This window comes from Mastacembelus armatus, chromosome 1, assembly GCF_900324485.2.
Source record: "Mastacembelus armatus chromosome 1, fMasArm1.2, whole genome shotgun sequence".
Classification (NCBI taxonomy): Eukaryota; Metazoa; Chordata; class Actinopteri; order Synbranchiformes; family Mastacembelidae; genus Mastacembelus; species Mastacembelus armatus.
Genome location: NC_046633.1, coordinates 15,511,801 through 15,536,163, shown reverse-complemented (window position 1 = coordinate 15,536,163; position 24,363 = coordinate 15,511,801). Strand labels below are relative to the sequence as shown.

General features: G+C 39.1%; 1 protein-coding gene and 1 pseudogene across 1 annotated transcript; both read right to left on the bottom strand.

Annotated features, from left to right (window-relative positions):
- Positions 1-3,532: 3,532 nt before the first annotated feature.
- Positions 3,533-5,777, bottom strand: LOC113128328 (perforin-1-like). The gene is made up of 3 exons (XM_026303577.1): positions 5,726-5,777; positions 5,001-5,536; positions 3,533-4,917 (listed from the first exon to the last, which is right to left on the bottom strand). Exons 2-3 carry the CDS (start codon positions 5,534-5,536, stop codon positions 3,753-3,755), a joined length of 1,701 nt encoding a protein of 566 aa, XP_026159362.1. The 5' UTR covers positions 5,726-5,777; the 3' UTR covers positions 3,533-3,752.
- A 10,467-nt stretch (positions 5,778-16,244) lies between these two features.
- On the bottom strand, positions 16,245-18,323 carry LOC113128104 (perforin-1-like; annotated as a pseudogene).
- Between the last annotated feature and the right edge of the window lie 6,040 nt (positions 18,324-24,363).

The window sequence follows — 24,363 nt, the reverse complement described above, 5'->3', positions numbered from 1 at the left end:
TTTCCTCTTTTATTATGCCAGGGATTGGCTGTAGTGGTAGATATAGCAATCCCAAGTGATAGCAGCATCAGGAAGAAGGAACATGAGAAGCTTGAGAAATACCAAGGGTTAAAAGAAGAACTAGATAAGATCTGGAAGATGTGTGAAGGCAACAGTGATCCCCGTGGTAATCGGCACCCTGAGGACTGTGACCCCCAGACTGGGAGACTCCAACAAATCCCAGGAACAACATCAGAGCCCTCAGTTCAGAACCCTCAAACTCCAAGGCCATACACACACACTTACACCACCTGTAGGGGTGAGAAGGAAATTTTTATATATTTCCCCTCTCACCCCTATGGGTGGTGTCTGTGGCTTCCTCAATCTCGGGTCCTGGGAGTTTGAGGGTTCTTCGTAGTATCTTAGCTGTTCCTAGCATTGCGCTCTTCTGGACTGAGAGCTCTGATGTTGTTCCTGGGATCTGTTGGAACCACTCTACCAGTTTGGGGGTCACAGCCCTTAGGGTGCCGATTACCACGGGGACCACTGTTGCTTTTACCTTCCACATCTTTTCTAGTTCTTCTTTCAGCCCTTGGTATCAGATCGTTCTGAAATATATATATAATTATTTGCTACATTTATTTTGTCATTGAATGACAACTTTCAGGCTTTATCAATGGGAGGTTGTGTTTCAGTGGTGGAAGTGACCGAGGACACCGGTTTTCCTGTTTATCATTCTTATTTCTCGTATCCATTTTTTCTTACTTCAGACATTATTACCTCCCACTTGAGGATATTTAGATAAAATGTCACATGGTATTATGCTGTCAGTCATATCCTTCCAAAGATACTTAAATTAGGAGAAAATATACTTACTACTTATTCTCTACATTTACAACTTTTTTATTAGTTATTGTTCAGAATCAGCACTGTGATGGACTGGTGACCTGTGCAGGGTGCACCACTGCCTTTTACCCTAAGAGAGCTGGGAGAGGCTTCAGCAGATCCCCGTGACCCTGGTTAAGGACTAAGCGGGTATAGAAAATGGATGGATGGATGTTTGGAATCAGATATATGACAAAATCCAGTATAATTATATTGTTTATTTTGAGCCTTAGCAAAGAATTTACAGCTGCAAATTAAAGTGATAACTACAATAATACATCAATAAATATGATCCAGTAATTTAAAACACATTAATTTGATGTAAGTCATAATAGGGTTAAATGGAGGCAGATGATTCGCTGTGGCGACCCCTGAAGGGAGCAGCTGAAAGGAAAAGAAGAATTTGATGTAAGTCATAACCGCTGTTGCTTTTAGTACGTCAAGTATCTTTAGCAGCTTATTACTTTAGTACTTTTACTTAAATAGAATTTTGAATGGCAAGGAAAGGCAGGTTTATCTATATAGCACAATTCGTACACAGAGTAATTCAAAGTGCTTTACAGAAATAAAAGACAGGTTAAAAGTACATAGGCAAGAATCAAAATAAGAAATAGCAAATAGTGAAATTAAAATTAAAGGAAACTGAGTGCAGATAAATCACTGTCAGTTGTCATATGTTATATGCCACACTAAAAAGAAAGGTTTTTAGCTTGGATTTAAACATTGCCAGAGATGAAGCTTGTCTAACATCATCTATTCCGGGTTAACTCTGACTCTGGGCACGAGCAGAAGGCCTGTCTCTGATGTTCTCAGAGTTCGAGATGGTTCATCTGGCATCAACATGTCAGAGATGTAATGTGGTGCTGAGCCATGAAGAGACTTATACACAAGCAGTGTGAGAACAGGAGTAATGTGGTTGTACTTCCTAGTTCTAGTCAGGACCCGAGGGGCAGTGTTCCGAATGTACTGCATTCTTTTTGAGAGCCCCATGAATAGGCCGTTACAGTAATCTAACCTGCTAGAGATAAATGCAATTGCAACAACACATCATCAGTAGGGTAAAACTAACCTGTCTCGCGATGGTCTAATCCCAGCTCACGTTCCCTATAAATGGTTTAGACATGATTCCTTTGATTCTGGCAATGTTTTTGAGATCGTAAAAAGCTGACGATGTTATCAATTTAATGTGACTGTTAAAATTCATGTCTGAGTCCATGATTACCCCTAGATTTCTAACTTGATTTTTAAATTTTAGAGAAAGAGACTCGAGGTGACTGCTGACACTTTCTCTTTGTTTCTGTGGTCCAAAGATGATTATTTCAGTCTTGTCACTGTTTATTTGGAGAGAGTTGTTTTGCATCCACAGAGTGATCTGTTCAATACAGTGACACAATGAATCTACTGGTCCATATTCACCAGCTGTGAGTGAAATGTAAATCTGAGTGTCATCTGCATAGTTATGATAGGACACATTATTGCTGCATATTAACTGGCCTAAAGGAAACATGTAAAGGTTGAACAAAAGAGGTCCCAGGATGGACCCTTGGGGGACCCTACATGTCAACACCATTTGGTCTGAGACACAGTTACCAACTTCAATGAAATACTTCCTGTCTTCAAGATAGGACTTAAACCATTTAAGGGCAGTACCAGAGATGCCTATCCAGTCCTCTAACCTTTGTAACAGGAATGCAGGTTTCAGGAATGCAGACTTTTACTTGAAACAATGTATTCTTACACTGTGGTTAATTTGAAGAGCTCAATACTTCTTACACCAATGCTTATGCAAATATAAATTTTAAGTTTAAGCATTTAAGTTGTGCACATTAACCACAAAATTGCAAAACATTTTAATAAATAAGACAGACATCCATGTTGTCTTCATCTGATGGCTGTGAGTACCCCTGTCAAAGTTTGGTCAGTCTATGCATGCTTATTCATTTACAGTGGAAAGTAACTACTACCCACTACTACTACTAACTACCTACTACTACTAAAGAAGAAGAAGAAAAAGAAGAAGTACTTTATTAATTCCCCAGGGGAAATTCAATTGTTACAGCAGTTATTCTAATTTAAAGTTATTAGATTTAATCTTATTTAAATGATATTAATTAATAGTAATTAATAAAGTCATAAAGTAATTAACTTGTATGTAGAAAAGTAATAGAGTATTTATTTACTTTTGGGGGTTTGTGTGTGTGCGTGTGTGTGTGTGTGTGTGTATGTGTGTGTGTGCATTATTGTTTATATTGTGGAATTGTAGTCTTACTACCTTACTACATTTCTTTTATAACATTAGTTAGTACTTACTGTTTGAAATCAGATATATAAAACTAAATTAGCTTGACCTTTATCAGCTGCAACATTAAAGTGATGAACACAATAATACATCAGTAAATATGACCTGAGTAATATATATGAATTGGACCAGTGCTATTGAGTACTTTTATTTTTGGTACTTCATGCTTGCTGTTCATACTTTTGTACTTTTACCTAAATAAAATTTTGAATGCAGACTTTAACTTGTAAGTAGTATTAGTACACAGGGGTATTTATAATTACAGTGCAGTGATCTCAGTACTTCCTCCACCAATACTTATGCAATCATGAATACGCATTTCAGTTGTGCACATTAACCGCAAAATTACAAAACATTTTTCACACATAAGACAGACATCCATGTTGTCTTTATTGATGCTTTATTAGCAGATTGTGCAACTAACAAGGAACAAGCGTAACATTTCAACTAACAAACACATATTTGGAGAAGCGTTAGATAAGCTTAACAGTGTAAAAGATCCTATTAACTACTATAAGCAAGGTATTCACCATACATCAAATTCATATCCTGTCATCAGCACTTCTCACATCAACAGCCAACCTCAACCTCACTCAATGACAGATTTACTCCTGTCTGACTCTCCAACAAGGACCCCGTTTCTGGTGTAGAAGACCTCGGCCAGAGAGGGGCTCATGGGTGAGGGTATGTACTCGTCACATCGGTCACCACCAAGATTTGGTGCACACTCCACTATGTAGGAGAAGAAGAAGGTGCCATGATTAAACATGCAACTGTCTGTCACCTTCCCGTTATGCAGGTCAAATGAGCATTCACCAAGCAGATCACTGTTCCAGTAAGTATCCTCATCATAAACACTAAAAACAAGTTTGTCTTTCATGTTGATGGAGATGGGTCCAAATTCAAATGTTTCTTTCCATTTTGGATTGTTATTGTTACTTATGATGATAGTGTTCTTAATCTGATTACCATATTTAACCTGCACTGAACCATCTGTCTGAGTCCATTTATCACCATACAGACCCTCCGCATAAAGCTGAAATACTTTTAATGTTGCGAGACCTTTTCCAGCAGGACAGCAGTTTGACTTGATATTCCGATTGCTGTTGCAAACACAAGCACAAGGATCCCTTTTGTTTGATCTGTGGCCAATTTGACAAGATTCTGAACATTTCTTCAACACAGCATTTTTCTTGATGTACTTCTCTACCTCTCGCTTCAGTCCGACCAAGGCAGGATGACCACTTGGCAGTACCATGTGCAGAGGCTTTAAATTGTATCGGATCACATCAGGTATAGATTTCAGAGAGGTAAGCCAGTTATTATAGACACTGGGATTTGATTGGCCTTCAAACAAGATATCACCTCCTTCTATGTTTCCACCAATGACCTCTGTGCTACGCTCATGATATTTGCTGCTGAAACTTTGATTAGAGCCTAAAGTCTTCTTCTTCCCCTCACAGTGTTTGACCATGGCTTTAATACGAGCACTATTTACAAAGCTAGCTGATGCCTCAACTGACAAACAATCATTTATGTCTGTTGCCGACAGTCCAGACATGGTAGCCTCACAGGTCCTGACAGAAGTGGTGGCTTTTATTTCTCCTCCTAGAAATACTTGTGTGATGTAATGTGTACCATAGGTGTCGATCAGATTGCGATACAGTGACTCAGTTTTAGGTGAATAGGAAGGAAGGGAACTGATGGCTGATTTAAATTCAGGACTCAATGTGGGATTTGTTGTCAGTCTGTAGCTGTGGAGCACAGGAAATGTAAAAATAAGTTAAGTTGCATTTTATTCACAGTTCCCAGTTTATTAATTTTATTTCATACTCACCCATAGAATTTACAGTTGATAGAATGGGAAAAGAAGTTGTAGCGATCTTGTTTTGACTTTTGCATGGCAAAGGAAGCAACTCTGGAGTGGGAGCCTCCAAAACCAGTCGTGACATTGTGGTCTACTGGGATATCAAGGCCAATTTTCCAATCATTTGACACTGATGATGTAGAGTCATTGACAAGAGTTTCAACAGAATCATAGAGTGTACTGGAGACCTTTAAACTGCACTTGGGTTGGATCCTCCAGTCAACCACGGCAACTGGGACCTTCTGCTCTTCATTGTTCATGTAGCTGTTCCTATAAAGCCTGCATGTGCCATTGCCAAGGTTCCACGTTTCAGTGTCGATGACATAGGCACCTTTCCGCTCCATTGTGACGATGTCGAAGCCTTCTCCACCCAGATTGTAACCAGGGACAAAGTGAGCATTTTTACACTCCTGTGGTGTACCAATGAAGCTCACACTGGGTGGCAGACACAGACATAGAGGACTGCATGCCCAGCACAGGAGAATGAGTTGCCACAGCCGTGCCATCTGCATGAACAAATTTAACAGTGAGAGAAAATAACATGACAGTCAAACAATACAAACCTTGAATGAATAATTTCTATATTAACTGGATGTTACTGCGATAATAAGTAAAGAAAAGCAAGGATTTGATGTGGGAGATTACTCATTACTCAAAGTATTAGTTGCAGATGGTAGAGAATTCAGGGCTCTTACCGTACTGTGGGTGTTGTCAGCAAACTCTGTTCAGTAGTTTACAATATCTGAGCATTTTTGATCTCTCATACATTTCCTGCTTTCATTTGAATTTATCAGTGGGTTTATAACGAAGGGGGATAAGATACTTTACAGTTATCACTGGGAGGTTGTGATGCATTGATGGAGTCACCTGCTAAACATCTCATTGTTGGAGGCCACTGAACCCACAAACACCACTGTTTTTTTTTTTTAAATGTTTCACTTCCTTTATCTGGAGTCTTATTTCCTCCCACTTGAGTACATTTTATAACTCCGCTGGTGGTCAAGAACATTTCTTTAGATAAGTCACCATGACTAAATATCTTCATGCAGTTTATCCCTGTATAAACTAATAAAATATTGCTTGTGTTGCTCATAGGGCTCAAACTGTCATCAGACTGTTAGGATTTGCAGTTCAGACCCAAATGCAGAGACAACAAAAGCCAGAATAAGAACAAAAAATCATTTACTGAGAATCACAAAAACCAAAGTAACTATCTAACATGAAAACACTGAACTAGAGGCAGGAAACAGTGCAGGATGTGGCACTTATATAGAGCTACTGATTGAGATAATATTGGGTAAACTATGTAGTGATATTGAAACGATCAATTGTCTTATGACATGAATCAGTGAATTAATCTGTTACTCAGTGTGATTTTGATCATTAGTAGTCAAAGTGACATTGTAGTTTGGGCCTTTGCTCTGGTAAGATGAAAACTAGCAATTGTAATAACTTAGTAAGCGGGGACAATTTGGGAAATTATTGAGTGCTGCAGCACATGAAACACCAGCTGATTCAGAGAATAGAGAAAGGTGAGTGTAGCCTACTTTGATGCAGTTCCAGTCCAGCTACAGCTAAGATAAACTTGAATTAAAAGTAATATTCATTAAGAGTCCAGTCATCTCACTCACTGAGCTGCAGGACTGAACGATACAGGAGATCCTTCATCCACACTGCCATCAGGCTCTACAACAGATTAGCATCGTTCAGTCCTGCAGCTCAGTGAGGTGAGTCGTCCACTGCAGCTGCTGGTCCATCAGGATATAGTGAAGGGGGTGGTCAGTGTATTCAGAATATTTATGAACGTGACAAGACTCAGAATTGTACATGAAGTCTGCTGTGTACAGTGTGTACAGGAATGGAGCCCAAACTGTCTGGTGCTGATCAACCAGGGGCCTCTCTGTGTAAACAATATGGCCTGTTCAGATTACATTTGAACTTTTATTAAGTAGTATTTAATGGAATACAAAAGCCTGGTACACACATCACAGCCATGATTCTGTAATGGCAGGCTAACACTGTTGGTGTTTGTCTTCATCTGTCAAAACTGAAGGCAAGGGAAGTGATGTGTTCACTGTCTATAACACAGAGAGCAGCTGTGCTGATACACAGAGGTAAAGTGATTGGCTGGGATCTTCAGAGCACGCTTTGTGCTTTTCTAAATGCACACACACACATACGCACACACACACACACACACACACACACACACACAGGGGACATACTTGTGTCTGCCCTGTGAAAACATGCATGCACCCAAACCTATTTACTCACATTGATCTATATACATAGAAACTTTTAAACTGTACAGTAGATGAATGCATGTATACTTTTATTACAGTTTGTTCATGATGTTAAACAACACTGCAGGTTGGTGGGGCCAGTAACATCAGCATTATACAACTCCAGGACCAGGGACACCTGTAGAAAGTACAGAGAGGGAAAGGACAGAGAGAGAGAGAGAGAGAGAGAGAGAGCACAAAGTTAGTGACATTCAGTGGTGGAATATACATGTGAGGAGGGAGGAGAGGGGGGTAGGGGAAGGGAAGGGAGGGGAGGGTTAGGGTAGGGGAGCTCAGTGCACCAATGGCCCTGGGACAGTCTAGGCCTATAGCATAACTAAGGGATCGTTCAGGGTTACCTGAAGCCAGCCCTAACTGTAAGCCTTGTCAAAGAGGAAAGTTTTAAGTCTAGCCTTAAAAGTACAAAGAGTGTCTGCCTCCTGAACCCAGACTGGGAGCTGGTTCCACAGGAGAGGAGCTTGATAACTAAAGGCTCTGCCTCCCATTCTACTTTTGGAAACTCTGGGAAAGACAAGTAGACCTGCACTCTGAGAGCGAAGTGGTCTATTGGGATAATATGGTACTATGAGGTCTTTAAGGTATGAAGGAGCTTGATCATGAAGGCATTTGTATGTGAGAAGGATTTTAAATTCTATTCTGGATTTTACAGGGAGCCAATGAAGAGAAGCTAATATAGGAGAAATATGATCTCTCTTGCCAGTTCCTGTCAGGACTCTGGCTGCATTCTGGATTAACTGGAGGCTTTTTATGGTGTCATACTGGGACATCCAGATAGTAATGAGTTACAGTAATCTAGCCTTGAAGTAACAAATGCATGGACTAGTTTTCATTTTGAGACAGGATGTTCCTAATTTTGGCAATGTTGTGCACGTGAAAGTAGGCAGTTCTAGAGATTTGCTTTATGTGTGAGTTAAAGGACAGGTCCTGGTCAAAAATAACTCCAAGGTTTTTCACAGCAGTGCTGGAGGCCAGGACTATGGCATCTAAAGTAGCTATATTGTTAGAAAAGCTGTTTCTGAGGTTTTTAGGCCCAAATACAATAACTTCTGTTTTCTCTGAATTTAAAAGTAGAAAGTTACTGGTCGTCCAGGCCTTTATATCAGTTAGACATGCTTGAAGTCTGGCTAACTGGTTTGTGTTATCAGGTTTCATAGATACAACTGATTGTTATCTGCATAGCAGTGGTAATTAATAGCATGCTTCCTAATAACATTGCCTAAAGGAAGCATGTACAAGGTGAACAGAATTGTTCTTAGCACAGAGCCTTGTGGAACTCCATAACTAACTTTTGTGTGCGTGTGGAAGGTTCATCATGGACATGAACATACTGGAATGTGTCCGATAAATACGACTGGAACCTTTTTAATGCTGTTCCTCTTGATACCAGTTACATGCGCCAGTCTGTGTAATAAGATGCTGTGGTCGATAGCAAGATGCAGCTGAATTCACACTGTACCAGGGAAATTCAGATTCAAAATTGTTGTTTAAAATTTCAAACATGAGTGAGGCAGAGTTAGCTAGCCCTGCACGTCAGTCACCCCAACCACAGAAATTTCACTCCAGTTGCCAGTGTGAAGACACCTGCTGCCAAATGCAGTGTTCTCTTTTCTGAAGTCATTTCATTTATGTCAAACACAGTGTGAGGTAGTGTGGGCGCTTCATGTGGCTTATTCCCTCTATCTAGGGGATCCACTGATATTCAATACAACTCCGCTGGAACCTGTAACAGCCAATTTATGTATTACTGTTATAATTACTGCTGTATTACTTTATAGCACCACTTGATGGTGCCTCTTTTCTTTGTGATTATACTGTAAGCTTGTACATATACAATTCAGCTCTCATAAAGCTCACATGCACACATGGTATGCAGAATATTGATGCCTTTTTGTGTGGGGTTCCACTTTATCCAGAAGATGGTGCCATTGACTGTATAAATTGTTATTTATGATCTTGATTCTCAAAGGAAAACTAGCCCCAAACTTAGAAACCAGGATCAAAACTGTAAAGCTTTCATTAGCTTGATGAACACAGCCATGGTATAAGCCTGCTTCACGAAAACTGAGCTTGGAGTAGGGCTGTGAGTGGGTTAGGAGTTTGACTCACCAGTACTCTTGAACCACATGAGACAAGTATCCAGACTGGCCACATTCAAGGCAGTTTTTCTCTCACATGATGTTGATGTTATTTGGTGGAGAGCTTGGTTCAGTCTAACTACAAAGGTTTGCCAAATCTCCTTGTCTTCAATCAAAACCGGTTCTTACTATAAATGAGGGGAAACAGGAAAGTTTGCCCACTTTCACATCACAGTAAGTGCAACCCCCTATACATCAGTATTGTGAAAACATGGAGAATGGAATGGGTTTGTCCAAGCTAAACTGATGCTTATTTGCTAACACTGTTTAGATGTTTAGTAGAAGCACAGAGCCATAGTTCACATGTCAATGTCACACAATCAGCATTTGGTCTCTGTATGATCACAGTGAGCTGCTCTGTAAAAGACTGATCAGAGATGTGATACTGTGGCTATATGTGGCTACAGAAACCTGTTATGTAACTGACTGCCCTTACAAAAAGAAGTTTATTCAAGTTTGCTATTACTTCTTTTAAACTTTAAAATACAATAGTATAATTTCAATTTACTCTGTATATACAGTACCTAATTAAAGATGTATTAAACAACATTATACCCAAGTTTATTTTATACCCAATTATTAGCTTATACAGGTACAATTAAAGTATATTGAGCCTGTACTTGTACTTATACTTAAGTGTGCTAGCTTATATTGAGAAGGATACTGAAGTATCTAAATGCATTTCCTTTATACTTGTATGTAATTTTTAGACTTGATATACTTAGTAAAATTAAGTATAATCAAGTATAATCAAGCATTCATGGCTTATACATACCATTAAAGTAGCATGCCAGGGTGTCGGGGGGGAGGTGGAGAGGGTAAGATTGATGAGATTTCCCCAGCATACCCCAAACATGGACACTGCGACTATTATTGTTACATTCCATTTGTCGTGTGTGTTTGTACCTGGTTATTATTTTATCTTGTGTTGTAGTTAATTAGTCTTGTCCAGTTATTTGTACTTGCACCCTAGATGTAGCTGCTGTTGTGATACATGCTCTGGCCTTTTGCTGTTTGGTGGTTTGCTTAGGTGATTGTACAGCACTATCTGTTGCCTTGTCAAATGAAAGGACAATTATGAAGCTGTCATAGTTTCCTATACAGGCCAGCACTTGCTACAATTTATTTGCAGAGCCCAAAACATCTTCAAAGTATATTAATATACTAGCTTTACACTTTAAGAAGGGAGCTGAGTCTTATGTGACTAGCAACTAACAGTATATATTTAAGCTTATTTGCAGTATAATTCAAAGTATACTTTCATAAACTAAAAAGTGGGGCAGGAGTATATACTGTAACTAGTTCCATTAAGCTCAATTCACAGTAGAGTTGTAGTAGAAAATTAAACCTAGATATCCTAAAGTTTACTTTAGGATATCGGTTATGAATCGGTGTGGTGTTGGTGAAAGACGAGAGGTAGGACCGAAGTGCAGGACAGCAGGCAGTTTATTCCCCTGAAACATCCAGGGCTCTGGCAAACAAATACTCACCGCCACTTGGCGGGCAGACAGACAGGTAAAAAATGATAATGCCACTCAGTGAAACGAACAGGCAGGTCAACAGGTAAAACACTCTTCTGGCAAACATTAACTACGTTAACTGGGCAATGCTCCGACAGAGAACAAAGGACATACAGAAACCTAAATACTCTCAGAACATGACTCCATTAACAACAGGTGAAAGCAATCTTACTAATGAACAAACGGAACACAAAGCTACCTGGGATTAATAAACAGAACCGGAACACAGGAAACTGACCAAAACAAAAGACAAACAGGAACCAGAAACCTCGGGGCCTAACATACCCAAAGTAAACTTAAAAGCATGCTTATATAAACAAAAAAGTATACTACTAGTATATTAGCACTTTGAATTGCGTAGTGTATGAAAGGTGCTATACAAATAAATTTGCCTTTGCCTTTGTCTTTGCCCTTGCCTTTAGTATACTTACAATACAACATAAAGCATACCGAGGAAGTGGGTGGGGGATGTGCTTTTAACCAGCTTTTTAAACATTTTTTAATCATGTTTTGATATGTTTTTATAGCATTAAGATGACTTACCCTTATATGGAGGGTGTTTTTCTTCTGTTGGTGCTGGTATGTCATTTTTTATGTGGAGTTCTGGCATACAAACAAACCCTCCAGTACAGTCGGGATTTTTGTCATTTACTGCACAACATTGGTGTGAATTCCACGGCAGTTTTTCCTAAAGCGATTATTCAGCCACTGGACTAAGTTGGTGCTGGGTGTGTACAACGATGGCAAGGAAAGGAGGAAGATGCGGTGGTGTGTGTTGAGGCTTAAGAGATAGTGATTTCGAAGGATTCCCATCACCTCAGTTATCCTCGCCAATGTCCAGTTACTTAGCAACAAAGTGGAAGAACTTCAGGCAAATGTCAAGTTCGGAGTGGGAGTAAAACAGTGCTTGTATCCTTGCCCACATGAAAGCTTAAGGAATATGACTTGCAGTCTGATTCAGAGATTGATAACTTTGGAGTTCCCTTTCATTTGGACAGAGACCCTGCAGTGACCAGTAAGTCACTCGGTGGAGTAATGCAGTGGTCGTTAGAACATCACTATGTACGCCAGATATTGAGCTCCTTAGTGTGTCCCTATATCCCTTCTACCTTCCAACTATTTGTGACTCTTGTTTATATCCACCTGAAGGCTAATATTGATAATGCTACTTAAGGCTTAAGCAACAGTACAGTACCTCCAGGTCATTGCGTGAAAGGCATGAATGTTCGTTATGAGTGATGCGGAAATCCCTGGGTAACATTTATCAGTATGTGACTTGTCCTACCCCTCTCTGCAGGTGTTTGGATCTTTGTTTTGGGACTGTTAAAGGTGCTTCTAAAGCTTCTTGCAGAGCTCCACTTGGTACAATGTTCTGTTTTACAAATCAGTACTGAAGAGAAATAAGCCAATATGACGATTGGTTCCGGCCTGGACAGAAGACTTGATTCAGTGTCTCCAGGACTGTTTCCTTTGATTGTAAGGGAGTTTTTCACCAAGCGCTTGCTCATTCAGGATTTGTTGGGTTTTGTTTTTCATTTTTGTAGAGTGCATTGAGATGACTGTACTGTGATTTGGCACTATACAAACAAAATAAATTGAATTAATTAAAAATATAAAAACAGGATTGAAAATCTGTTGAGCTATGGAAATTCACATTCTGCTTGGGAGAGGGTAAAAAGACATTGTGCCACTGGCAGATATCTTATGCTTCGTTTTTCAGCTGTCTTTACAACTATATAAGGTCCCCTGATCAAAGCCCCTAAGCTTTGGAGTAACCTGCCTGAGGATATCAGATCATCAATCATTGCTTTATGCTGCATTTTTTTTTTTTTCCAACTTTTGGTGTGCATTTTATCTTGTTGTTCCTTTAATTGCTGTCTTAAGCTCTTGTGAAGTTTGGAAAAGTGCTCTATAAATAAAACTTATTGATATTTTGCTGAAGTGTCCCAGAGATTTTAGACTGATTCCAACCCTTGATTGCTTCCCACATTTCCTTTTCAGCTCCTACCAAGTTAGTCCCATTGTCTGATCTCATAACATCACCTGACCTCTCCAAAAGCTTATCTCCTTTTTAAAGAGCTGTCAATTCTTTGCTGAAACTTTGGCTTTGGCAAAACTTAATGATCTCCATTTAAGTGGCTCTCTCCTACCAGGCAAAACCAAAACAAAACATCTCCATGGCACTCATGGACATTAGGGAAACCTGACTTACCATCATAACAGTTTGCTTACTAACTTCACTCAATTATTCAAAATAATGGTCTACAATAATATCTCATTCCATTATTATATTATACCACCGTCCTCAGATAATCTAACAAACAGGGCCGTGCAGAGACCTTTGAAGAGGCAGGTGCTCAAAGTATAAAAGGGGCACCTGGAACAAGGCTTTATATACGGCTGTATATATATACAATACTGTATATTGTGACATATTCCTTGCTGATATACATATCAATACAAAATATATTCTGTATTGATATAGCAGTCAATGCTGTGATGCAGTTTTGAAAAAGAAACTGAACATAAAAGTCCACTTTAAATGTGTAAAAGGTTAAAAATATTTTCTTTGAACCTAATAACCCTCATGTACAGTACAGGATGTTCTCATCCACCAAGGGTCATTTTTCACTCTTAATTTGGCCATAACTTTCACTGCATTTCAGCAAATGGAATGATTTTGGGTGATAAACCTTAATTTGACATAAATTTTGGAAATATGATTTTAAAATTTTCCATAGGTCAATAATAAATCAAATTCACTAGCCTTTCATTATGTTCGGGATGAAAACGTTCACTAAACAAACTGCTGTAAAAAATATATAAGATAAATATTTTTTTCAACTTTTTTTTGCATAAATCTGTTCATCAACTTCAGTTCTGATCAAAACTACTAAATGTTAAAAAAAATTCCAGGATTTTAATGCTGTAACACTTCCTGTCACAATTCCCGAGTTCTCCCCGGTTGTGAAGCACCACACAACACACTGCTAGCGTTTAATCTATTTATTCAGGTCTCTCTTGTCCAGTCTGCTCTGCAGCAGACCTTGCTTGGGCTCTCGTCGTCGTCTCGCTGCCTGTCTTTGTTTGTTGTTGTGCCGAGCTCCTCTGCCCATCACACCTTTTCCTATATATCAGGAGACATCTCATCAACCTTCATTGCAGTCAGTTGGGCCCAATTTCAGCTGCTGTTCCTCAGGCCGCTGCTCCAGCGCTCTCCCTCCCTGCAGCTTTGCCAAAATCACGCCCCACCACCACAAACTCTTTAAATGCCAATTTCATAAGTGATGTCACAGATTTGGGGGGGAAAAACACACAAACTGACTTATTTTCAATATAAAAAGTGATTGTGGACTGGATATTTATATTTTTTTACCCCCTTTCACAGTCTTTGATATGTACCTCAGCTCTCAGAAAACAAAGACTCTACATTGAGCAAACAAAAACAAAGTAAGTGTATTTATGCACCTGCTGAATTTTGATTCAGGAGAAGTACAGACTAAAAAATATAAGTGGATTTAAACACTGGCATGCCATCCTGCTGGTCATTTTATGGTGAGAAGCAAGCACCATGAGTAGTGGCTTCACTTGTACCAAAGTTTTGGAAATGATTATGCAGCCTGACACCTCCAGCAAGCTGCAGAATATATTTGTCATGAGTCCCCTTTTGGGACTTCCTGCCGGGGACCTTTATGCTAAAAGGACTTCCTGTTTTCCCCCTGCATCGGTCCCCGGCAGCTTTACATTTGGTTCTCATTATTCACACCTGTCTCCAATTACCTGTTTCTGCTTTCTATAAGTTCTCCCTGTCTTCCTTTGTTTTTTGCAGAAGCATAAATCTGTGTTGACGGTAGCAGCTCTGACGCTTTGGATGGTCGGATGGACTGGTGACCTGTCCAGGGTGAATCCCTGCCTTTCACCCAAAGAGAGCTGGGATAAGCTCCCTGTGACCATAAATAGGAAAAATCAGGTATTGATAATGGATGGATCTAAATTTAGACCTTGTTGATGTTTTGTGTATCTTTTATGGCATTAGATATTTCTAGTGGCATAGGCTACAATGTCATTACTCTTGCAACCTTCCTTGTTTAAGACAAGTCAAAATTCCAGCTAAACTGCAAGGTTAAACTAAGCCTGGTCTATTCATACCAGATGTCCCTACCACTGGAGTAACTAGCTAATGATTTACAGAAGTACCACTTATGATTCAGTGCATAAAGCCCCATAATACCCTGGTTTTCAAATGTATTTGAACTGCCTTTTTGTGTTACAGTTGAGGTAAGATTTGTTTTAGATAATTACAGGTATTTTTGTAATTATTTATGTATTCGTTATTTGTAATGACTCGAGGTTTATTTCACATATAGGATCACTGTTGATCTTTATCAACATATAACAACACCTTATGGCAGAAGCTTAACCATGATGCCTATATTAGCACCATAAAGCAAAGGCTTAAAGAGGAGTACCAAGGTTTCACCTTCTTTCACTAGAATACATGACCCCTCAGCAGAATCTCATTTAAGAAAAAGTTACTAAATATTAACTATTTTAATAATTTCCATGCATCTGATGGCCGTGAGTACCCCTGTCAAATTATGGTCAGTCTATGCATGCTTATTCACAGTAGTGGAAATTAACTACCTATTACTACTACATTTCTTTTATAACATTAGTTAGTAGTTACTGTTTGAAATCAGATATATAAAACTAAATTAGCTTGACCTTTATCAGCTGCAACATTAAAGTGATGAACACAATAATACATCAATAAATATGATCTGAGTAATATATATGAATTTGAGTACTTTTATTTTTGGTACTTCATGCTTGCCGTTAGTACTGTTGTACTTTTACCTAAATAAAATTTTTAATGCAGACTTTTACTTGTAAGTAGTATAATCACACAATGGTATTTATAATTATAGGGCAGTGATCTCAGTACTTCCTCCACCAATACTTATGCAATCATGAATACGCATTTCAGTTATGTACATTAAAAATTACAAAACATTTTTCACACATAAGACAGACATCCATGTTGTCTTTATTGATGCTTTATTAGCAGATTGTGCAACTAACAAGGAACAAGCTGAGTATACTGACTAGTTTCTCACAAACATATTTGGAGAAAAGCTAGATAAGCATAACACTAAAGGATCCCATGAACTACTATAAGCAAGGTATTCATTATAAATCAAATGCATATTTTGGCATCAGCACTTCTCACATCAACAGCCTGGTTCTGCTGGAGGTTTAGGTACTGCTGTCTGACTCTCCAACAAGGACCCCATTTCTAGTGTAGAAGGCCTTGGCCAGAGAGGGGCTCATGGGTGAGGGTATGTACTCGTCACATCGGTCACCACCAAGATTTGGTGCACACTCTACTATGTAGGAGAAGAAGAAGGTGCCATAGTCAAACATGCAACTGTCTGTCACCTTCCCGTTATGCAGGTCAAATGAGCACTTGCCAAGCAGATCACTGTTCCAGTAAGTATCCTCATCATAAACACTAAAAACAAGTTTGTCTTTCATGTTGATGGAGATGGGTCCAAATTCAAATGTTTCTTTCCATTTTGGATTGTTATTGTTACTTATGATGATAGTGTTCTTAATCTGATTACCATATTTAACCTGCACTGAACCATCTGTCTGAGTCCATTTATCACCATACAGACCCTCCGCATAAAGCTGAAATACTTTTAATGTTGCGAGACCTTTTCCAGCAGGACAGCAGTTTGACTTGATATTCTGATTGTTGTTGCAAACACAAGCACAAGGATCCCTTTTGTTTGATCTGTGGCCAATTTGACAAGATTCTGAACATTTCTTCAACACAGCATTTTTCTTGATGTACTTCTCTACCTCTCGCTTCAGTCCAACCACGGCAGGATGACCACTTGGCAGTACCATGTGCAGAGGCTTTAAATTGTATCGGATCACATCAGGTATAGATTTCAGAGAGGTAAGCCATTTATTATAGACACTGGGATTTGATTGGCCTTCAAACAAGATATCACCTCCTTCTATGTTTCCACCAATGACCTCTGTGCTACGCTCATGATATTTGCTGCTGAAACTAGAGCCTAACATCTTCCTCTTTGCCTCACAGTGTTTGACCATGGCTTCAATACGAGCACTATTTACAAAGCTAGCTGATGCCTCAACTGACAAACAATCAATAACCTCTGTTTGTGATAATCCACATAGGGTTGCCTCACAGGTCCTGACAGCAGTGATGGCTTTTATTTCTCCTCCTAGAAATACGTGTGTGATGTAATGTGTACCATAGGTGTCGATCAGATTGCAATATAGTGACTCAGTTTTAGGTGAATTGAAATCAAGGGAATCGATGGCTGATTTAAATTCAGGACTCAGTGGAGGATTTGTTGCCATTTGTTATTTGTTTGTCTGTAACTGTGGAGCACAGGAAAAATAAGTTAGTGTATCACAGTGGCATTTCATTCACAGTTTCCAGTTTATGTTGTTTGCTTTTTCTCATACTCACCCATAGAATTTACAGTTGATAGAATGGGAAAAGAAGTTGTAGCGATCTTGTTTTGACTTTTGCATGGCAAAGGAAGCAACTCTGGAGTGGGAGCCTCCAAAACCAACTCCAATCGTGACGCTGGGGTCTACTGGGACATCAAGGCCCATTTTCCAATCATTTGACACTGATGATGTAGAGTCATTGACAAAAGTTTCAACAGAATCATAGAGTGTACTGGAGACCTTTAAACTGCACTTGGGTTGGATCCTCCAGTCAACCACGGCAACTGGGACCTTCTGCTCTTCATTGTTCATGTAGCTGTTCCTATAAAGCCTGCATGTGCCATTGCCAAGGTTCCACGTTTCAGTGTCGATGACATAGGCACCTTTCCGCTCCATTGTGACGATGTCGAAGCCTTCTCCACCCAGATTGTAACCAGGGACAAAGTGAGCATTTTTACACTCCTGTGGTGTACCAATGAAGCTCACACTGGGTGGCAGACACAGACATAGAGGACTGCATGCCCAGCACAGGAGAATGAGTTGCCACAGCCGTGCCATCTGCATGAACAAATTTAACAGTGAGAGAAAATAACATGACAGTCAAACAATACAAACCTTGAATGAATAATTTCTATATCAACTGGATGTTACTGAGATAATAAATAGGAAAAGCAAGGATTTGATGTGGGAGATTACTCATTACTCAAAGTATTAGTTGCAGATGGTAGAGAATTCAGGGCTCTTACCGTACTGTGGGTGTTGTCAGCAAACTCTGTTCAGTAGTTTACATTATCTGAGCTATATTATAGTTTTGATGTGGAGGTGGAGTCCTGATTGTCACACATTTTATAATTAACCATTTGCATTTAATTACTTGCCTGCATTAGAATGTGTGACGTTTGTATTTCCTTCCTACAATATTAAGATAAGAGATGCAACTTAAATGTCCACATAGGAAAAGTGGACTTTTACGGTAATAAAAAGTAACTTCCTGGATTGTACTGCATGTCTCATTGCTATGTGCAAAGACATGGCCCCACAAACATAAACCATTGTATTGTTTTAACAAATGACTGCTTTGTCCTGAATACCTGCTACATTTTTGAATAACAGGCAGAACAGAATGAGACTTTTAAAGCAAAACTTTGTTTTAGACGCTTAATTAATTTTTTATTCTTTATTATTCTGACTTGATTAACCCCGACATGTGAAACGCTGAGTCCTTGGCTCCAAAACAGCTCAACCAACTCTGAGTTGATTAACTGGATTTGTCAGGATTGTCACATCGGATGAGTGTTGTTCTTTTCTAATTATATGTTCTTATGGAAAACAACACCTGTCACAAAAATGTCACATGCACTTTCTGAGGTGACTGTGAGTTTATGCAGGCACTGGTTTTGAGAATACCAGGGTATTAGGGTAGGGTAGGGTAGGGGACCTCAGTGCACCGATGGAGAGTCCTCAGGTAGTCTATAGCAGCGTAATAGCGTAACTAAGGGATGGTTCAGAGTTACCTGAATCAACCCTGACTATAAGCTTTGTCAAAAAGGAAGGTTTTAAGACTAGCCTTATTTGTACCAAGAATTACCACTGGCAAATCTGTTGTTCAGAATAGGCTCTCAATAAAGTCTTGAGTCATGGACAGAGCCAGCCCAGATGGCTTCAACATTAGTAATAAGCTGCATCACTTCTGATCTTGATAGTGCACAGGAGAGAACATTCAGTTGCTGAATACTGTAATGTATAGGCCTAGCTATGCTTTGTTAAGAGAGCAGCCCATCTACCTGCACACTAATGCTTTGGAAAGACTTTCTGTTCACATAGTCACACTAACTAAGGCTGCTGCAATGGGGATGTGCCTTCCATCAGTGCAGCCTGTGACACTGGAAACCCTGTAAATTTAAAAGGAATTAGGCCTGTCAGCCCCTCTATGGAATAAGACCATTGTAAATGTAATTTGTAGTAGATGATAAGTGTAACAGCTATAGAGGCCATTGCTTTGTCAATATTATTTGAATTGGTATATAATCAATTGGGAAAAAAACAAAGAGCAATGCACAGAATTTTAGGTTTACAGTTATGTGTGATGCATGGCTGTGAGTTACCTGCGAAAACCACCATGTTAGTGGAGGCCACTGAACCCACAAACACCTTAATTTTTTTAAATATCTTTCACATCCGCTATCTGGCATTTCATTTCCTCCCACTTCAGCACATTTTATGACTCCCCTGGTTAACATGCACATTTCACTTAGTTACAGCATCAACATGACATTGTCCTGTAGGTTAATAAAAATATATTCATTGCAGTATACTGCTAAACAGGATTAGTTTTACTCCATTCCGTCCCAAAGTAATGAAATATTGACAATTTGGTGAAAAGACAGAAGCCCTTTTACTGTAGTACATAAGCACTCAGCAGCACTTCAGAGGTATACTGGATAAAAGTTATTTTATTATTTTAATTGGTTCAGATACTTGTTTGTTTGGCCAGTCTATCCATCTTATGCAATAATTATAAGGTTTGTGCCCAGTCCCCACTTCTGTAGGCCTCCTCCTTGGCCTGGCACACTTTCCTGAGGTTGGGTGTGAACCATGTTTTATTGTTGCTGTACGCACAGGAGGACTTGGTCTGCACACACGTCCTCACAAAAACTGATGTAGGACATCACAGTGTCAGTGAGTTTGTCGAGGACTGCAGCTTCAAAAACCCTCCAATCAGTGCAGTCAAAGCAGGCCTGTGTATCCAGCTTTGATGCCGCTGTCCATTTCCTCAAAATACCACAGGCTTAGAGGATTTTAACTTTAGCCTGTAGGTTGAGATGAAGCAGACAGTGATCAGATTGTCCTAAAGCAGCACAGGGAACAGAGCGATAAGTGTCCTAACTGTGTAATAGTGGTCCAGTGTGTTCATGACACCAGTGGAAACATTTATGATGCTGTCTGTATTTGGGAACTTCATGGGTGAGGTTTGCTCTGTTAAAATTCTGAAGAATGATGAGTCCAGACTTATTTCAGCTTTGTTCTTTCTTCACATTTGTTACCTTGCCAATTACTGTAGACCCCTATACACCATCAATGTTAGCTAAGCCAGCTGTTTTAGAACAAACGAGACAAATAAAACGGTTTTGCAGAGTCCAGGTTTTTGGCATTGAGAAGTAGCAGTTCATACATCTTATTTGCCAGGGAGTGGACATTTGCTGGGAGTATATACAGGAGCAGAGTGCGCAAACCCCACTGTCTGATGAGCACTCCTGCGAGCTTCCCTCGTCTGCGCCTCTGGCGAACTACATGAAGAGCAGTAGACATGCCTCTGATCAAAAACCCGATAAAAAACATGATGAAAACATACTCAGGGAAGACTGTGTGATGCTCAAAAGTTCCTCTCTGGTATAAGTTATCAGAGAGGGGAAGCAGAACATAGAAAAAACACACATAAACACACACAGTACTGGAGACCGAAGGACTGTGGCTGTCCTCAGTAGCGCCATCATAATTGTTTTTGGCATATTCTACCACTACTTTCTAACAAACACATATTGGATTATATCTGAGAAATTGAGAATGCAGCTCTGGAAAGACTGAAGGGTTTCTGTTAATGACTACTGCACTCCAGACCTTGCCATACCACCCATAGCTTATACACAGAGGCATGTTTATGAGAAGCCTTCAGTTTCCTTGAAGTATATGGAGATCAAATGCACAAACTATGGTGACCCCTTCAGCAAGAGTAAAGAGCTGTTTGCTGTTCACTAGAACATAATCCAAATTGTCAGTGTCAATGTCACTTCAACCCAACAGAAACAACAGTATTCAGATTCTTTAGTATTTCATGGCAAGTCTGATCAAGTTGAAGTGCCTTGACACAGGCGAGCTGATATTTGCCCAGGAGATGGGGTAAGATAATGTGTGCGACCAGAAGATATCTGGTTGACATGATTGACAGTTTACTTAAGAGTAAACCTTAAAAAGAGCAAGAAGAATTTAACTTCTATTTCTTTACTCAGCTCATACACTGACATGTCTTCTTCCACCAGTGTTAAGCTAATGACACTTTTCCTCTCATTCTCTCCTTTTCACATTCAGATGTGGGCAGATGGATAAGCTTTTCAGTTTGTTGGGTAGATATTTAACCAATTCAAGCAACAGACCTGGGGGATCAATTGCTCAGTTAGTCCCAGATTTTGTCCATGGTGAAATATCTATATAAATATTGGCTGCATATTGCCACGAAAAGATGATTTTGGTTATTTAGGATCACTCAGCAGTCAAAGATTTCAGGTGGTGATGTAAAATAGCTCAATATCCCCAACTCAGACATAAAATCTGCAGTAGATGCTTATGGTCACCAGACAAATTATCTTAATGCTTTCAAGGTGCTTTCCAAATGGAGGAACCTTTTCATATTTCTTAGAACTGTTGAAGGAAGTTCCCTTTTTAGGACAGCTCCTACTTCAAAGTAGGTACTTTTCTAGTTCAGTAGAAATCACAAGTGACATCCGTTTACATTGCAGCACTGGCAACTGGCAAACTTTTTTTTGTCATTTTATTGGTGTAAGCAGCAGCTTTTGACATAGAAGAAACTCACACAAACTGACAGATGCCAAAGTCCAGGCTTTACTGAACCTACAGTATGAAACAGAGGAAATTCAGAGAGATCTTGACGGATCAAAGTGAAATATTAAAATTGTCACTAGCGTTGTCGTTGAATGTCGTGCAGAAGTGACATTGCTATAGCAACCATCAGTGTTACTTCAGTGTTCCTACTGGTGGTGTGCATGCAAACCAAAAAAAAAGGCTTTAAGGGCTGTAGGTCTCTGGTCCATTCTTCAGCGGGGCAGTTCCTAGAACTGATTCCCTAGAGCTGTGCGGTCCAAAAGTGCTTCAGTTTAAAGGTGTATAGACCTTATTTATGGATTGTCCAAATACAGTAGTCATTATAATTGCAGTGCATAAACTCTAAGGGTTTATTCTTTAAGTTTAGGAGTAAAGGTGTACTTATTCATTTGTCAGGCTTACTCATACTTGGTAAACCCACAGTTTTTGGTTTACTGTAATTTTTGTTCTTTTTTTGTCAGCACTATAAATACCTTGTGTGAACAACTGGATGATAAAGCACTTACACATGCAGTAGAAACTGTTTTTGCAAATTAACAATAGAGATCATAGTAATAGTCATTTCAAACTCCCTGTCACTTCAATAGAACTGTACTCTCTGTGCAGCAGGTTTGCAGATGTCTTCCAGCTTAATTTCCTTTTTTTTAATTGCTTTTTCCATCTCTAAGTGTATTTACTGAATGATGTGAATTGAAGGTTGAATTGCCATTGTGATTGTGATAACATATTATCACAAGAAGAACTTTGTGTGTTTTTCCTCTAAATGCTTGATTCATTGCTGTGACATTTCATGAGAACATGAAAAGTACTCATTCATAGAAACACTGCTACACCACATGAGCCAAAATGTACCACAATTGGTCTATGCTCATCAGGCATTTCATGCTGCGTGCTCATGTGCTTGAGCCTTGAATAAGTAAGTTTCATTTTGCACAGGTTTTCTCTTTTAATAGTATTTCAGCCATTCCTGTTAGTAATAGTTATGCTTTCAGGAGTATTTCAAGAATTCAGGCATTCTTTAGTGTACCCTATTCAACCAACACAACTTTTCCACACAGTTTCCTTTGAGCAGCACACAGTAATGAGACACAGAGATATTATCTAATCATTTTTCACATATTTCCATCTTTTTCATCCATCCATCCATATATACCCGCTTAATCCTAACTAGGGTTACAGGGATCTGCTGGCGCCTATCCCAGCTCTCTTTGGGTGAAAGGCAGGGGTACACCCTGGACAGGTCACCAGTCCATCACAGAGATCAACAACCTCAGACACACTCACACTCACTCCATCCATCCATCCATTTTCTATACCCGCTTTCACACTTACTCCTATGGGCAATTTAGAGTAACCAATCAAACGGACATTAAAGTCACTGTGTATGGCATTGGCTTCAGTTCAGTATAACTATGGCAATGGTTTTTTCCATGTGATTACACATGCTCTCCCTGTCAATATGTGGCCATAAAAATTACTTATTTACTCCAATGATGATTTACATTTGGCATATAGCATTAAAATTGTAAGTGGGGTGAATGTTCTGTACTGGAACTAGTTGCTGGTTGAACAAATGGCATTATAGGTTTTTTGAAATGTAGAATAAACATCACAACTGTGACAGTCATCTCAAGAGACTCATATGAGACTTCCTGTGTGACACAGTGGAACTGTGCTCTCTCTGTGCAGTTTGCAGATGCATCCCACCTTAAAATGCAACACAGTCTACAAAGATGTTTACTGACTGAAAGGACTGTACAATCTTTTGCTAAGCTTATTACCTTTACAACAGTGGATAAATCAGCTGAATATGATGGTGCAGCACTGCCTTTTACTACATACATTCACAGTGAATTTCTCTTTCACTACAGTAAAATTTATGTTAGTATGTAGTTTTTTAAAAATATTTTGTGGGTTAATTTAAGTACTACTCCAAACGAATTAAAACAATTATTGTAATGAAGACTAAAAGATTTATTTTGTTGTTTGGTCTCAGTGACAAATTAATAATTCAATTTAAGGTATTTTAAGCAACACGTGGCAATAACAATTTCAGTAATGATACAAGAACAAAGGTTCATCTTTCAAAGATTTTCACAAAGGCCAGACTGCAGGTGCTTCCTTTTGCCAATGTTTAACCATTACAATTGTATCAGTTTATCTTTTATGTCATTTTTTTTTCTCTTCGTCATAATTATTTGTATTTTAATGCACAATACATATTAACATATAAGTAATTTTTTTAAAGAATTTTGCAAAATGTTTT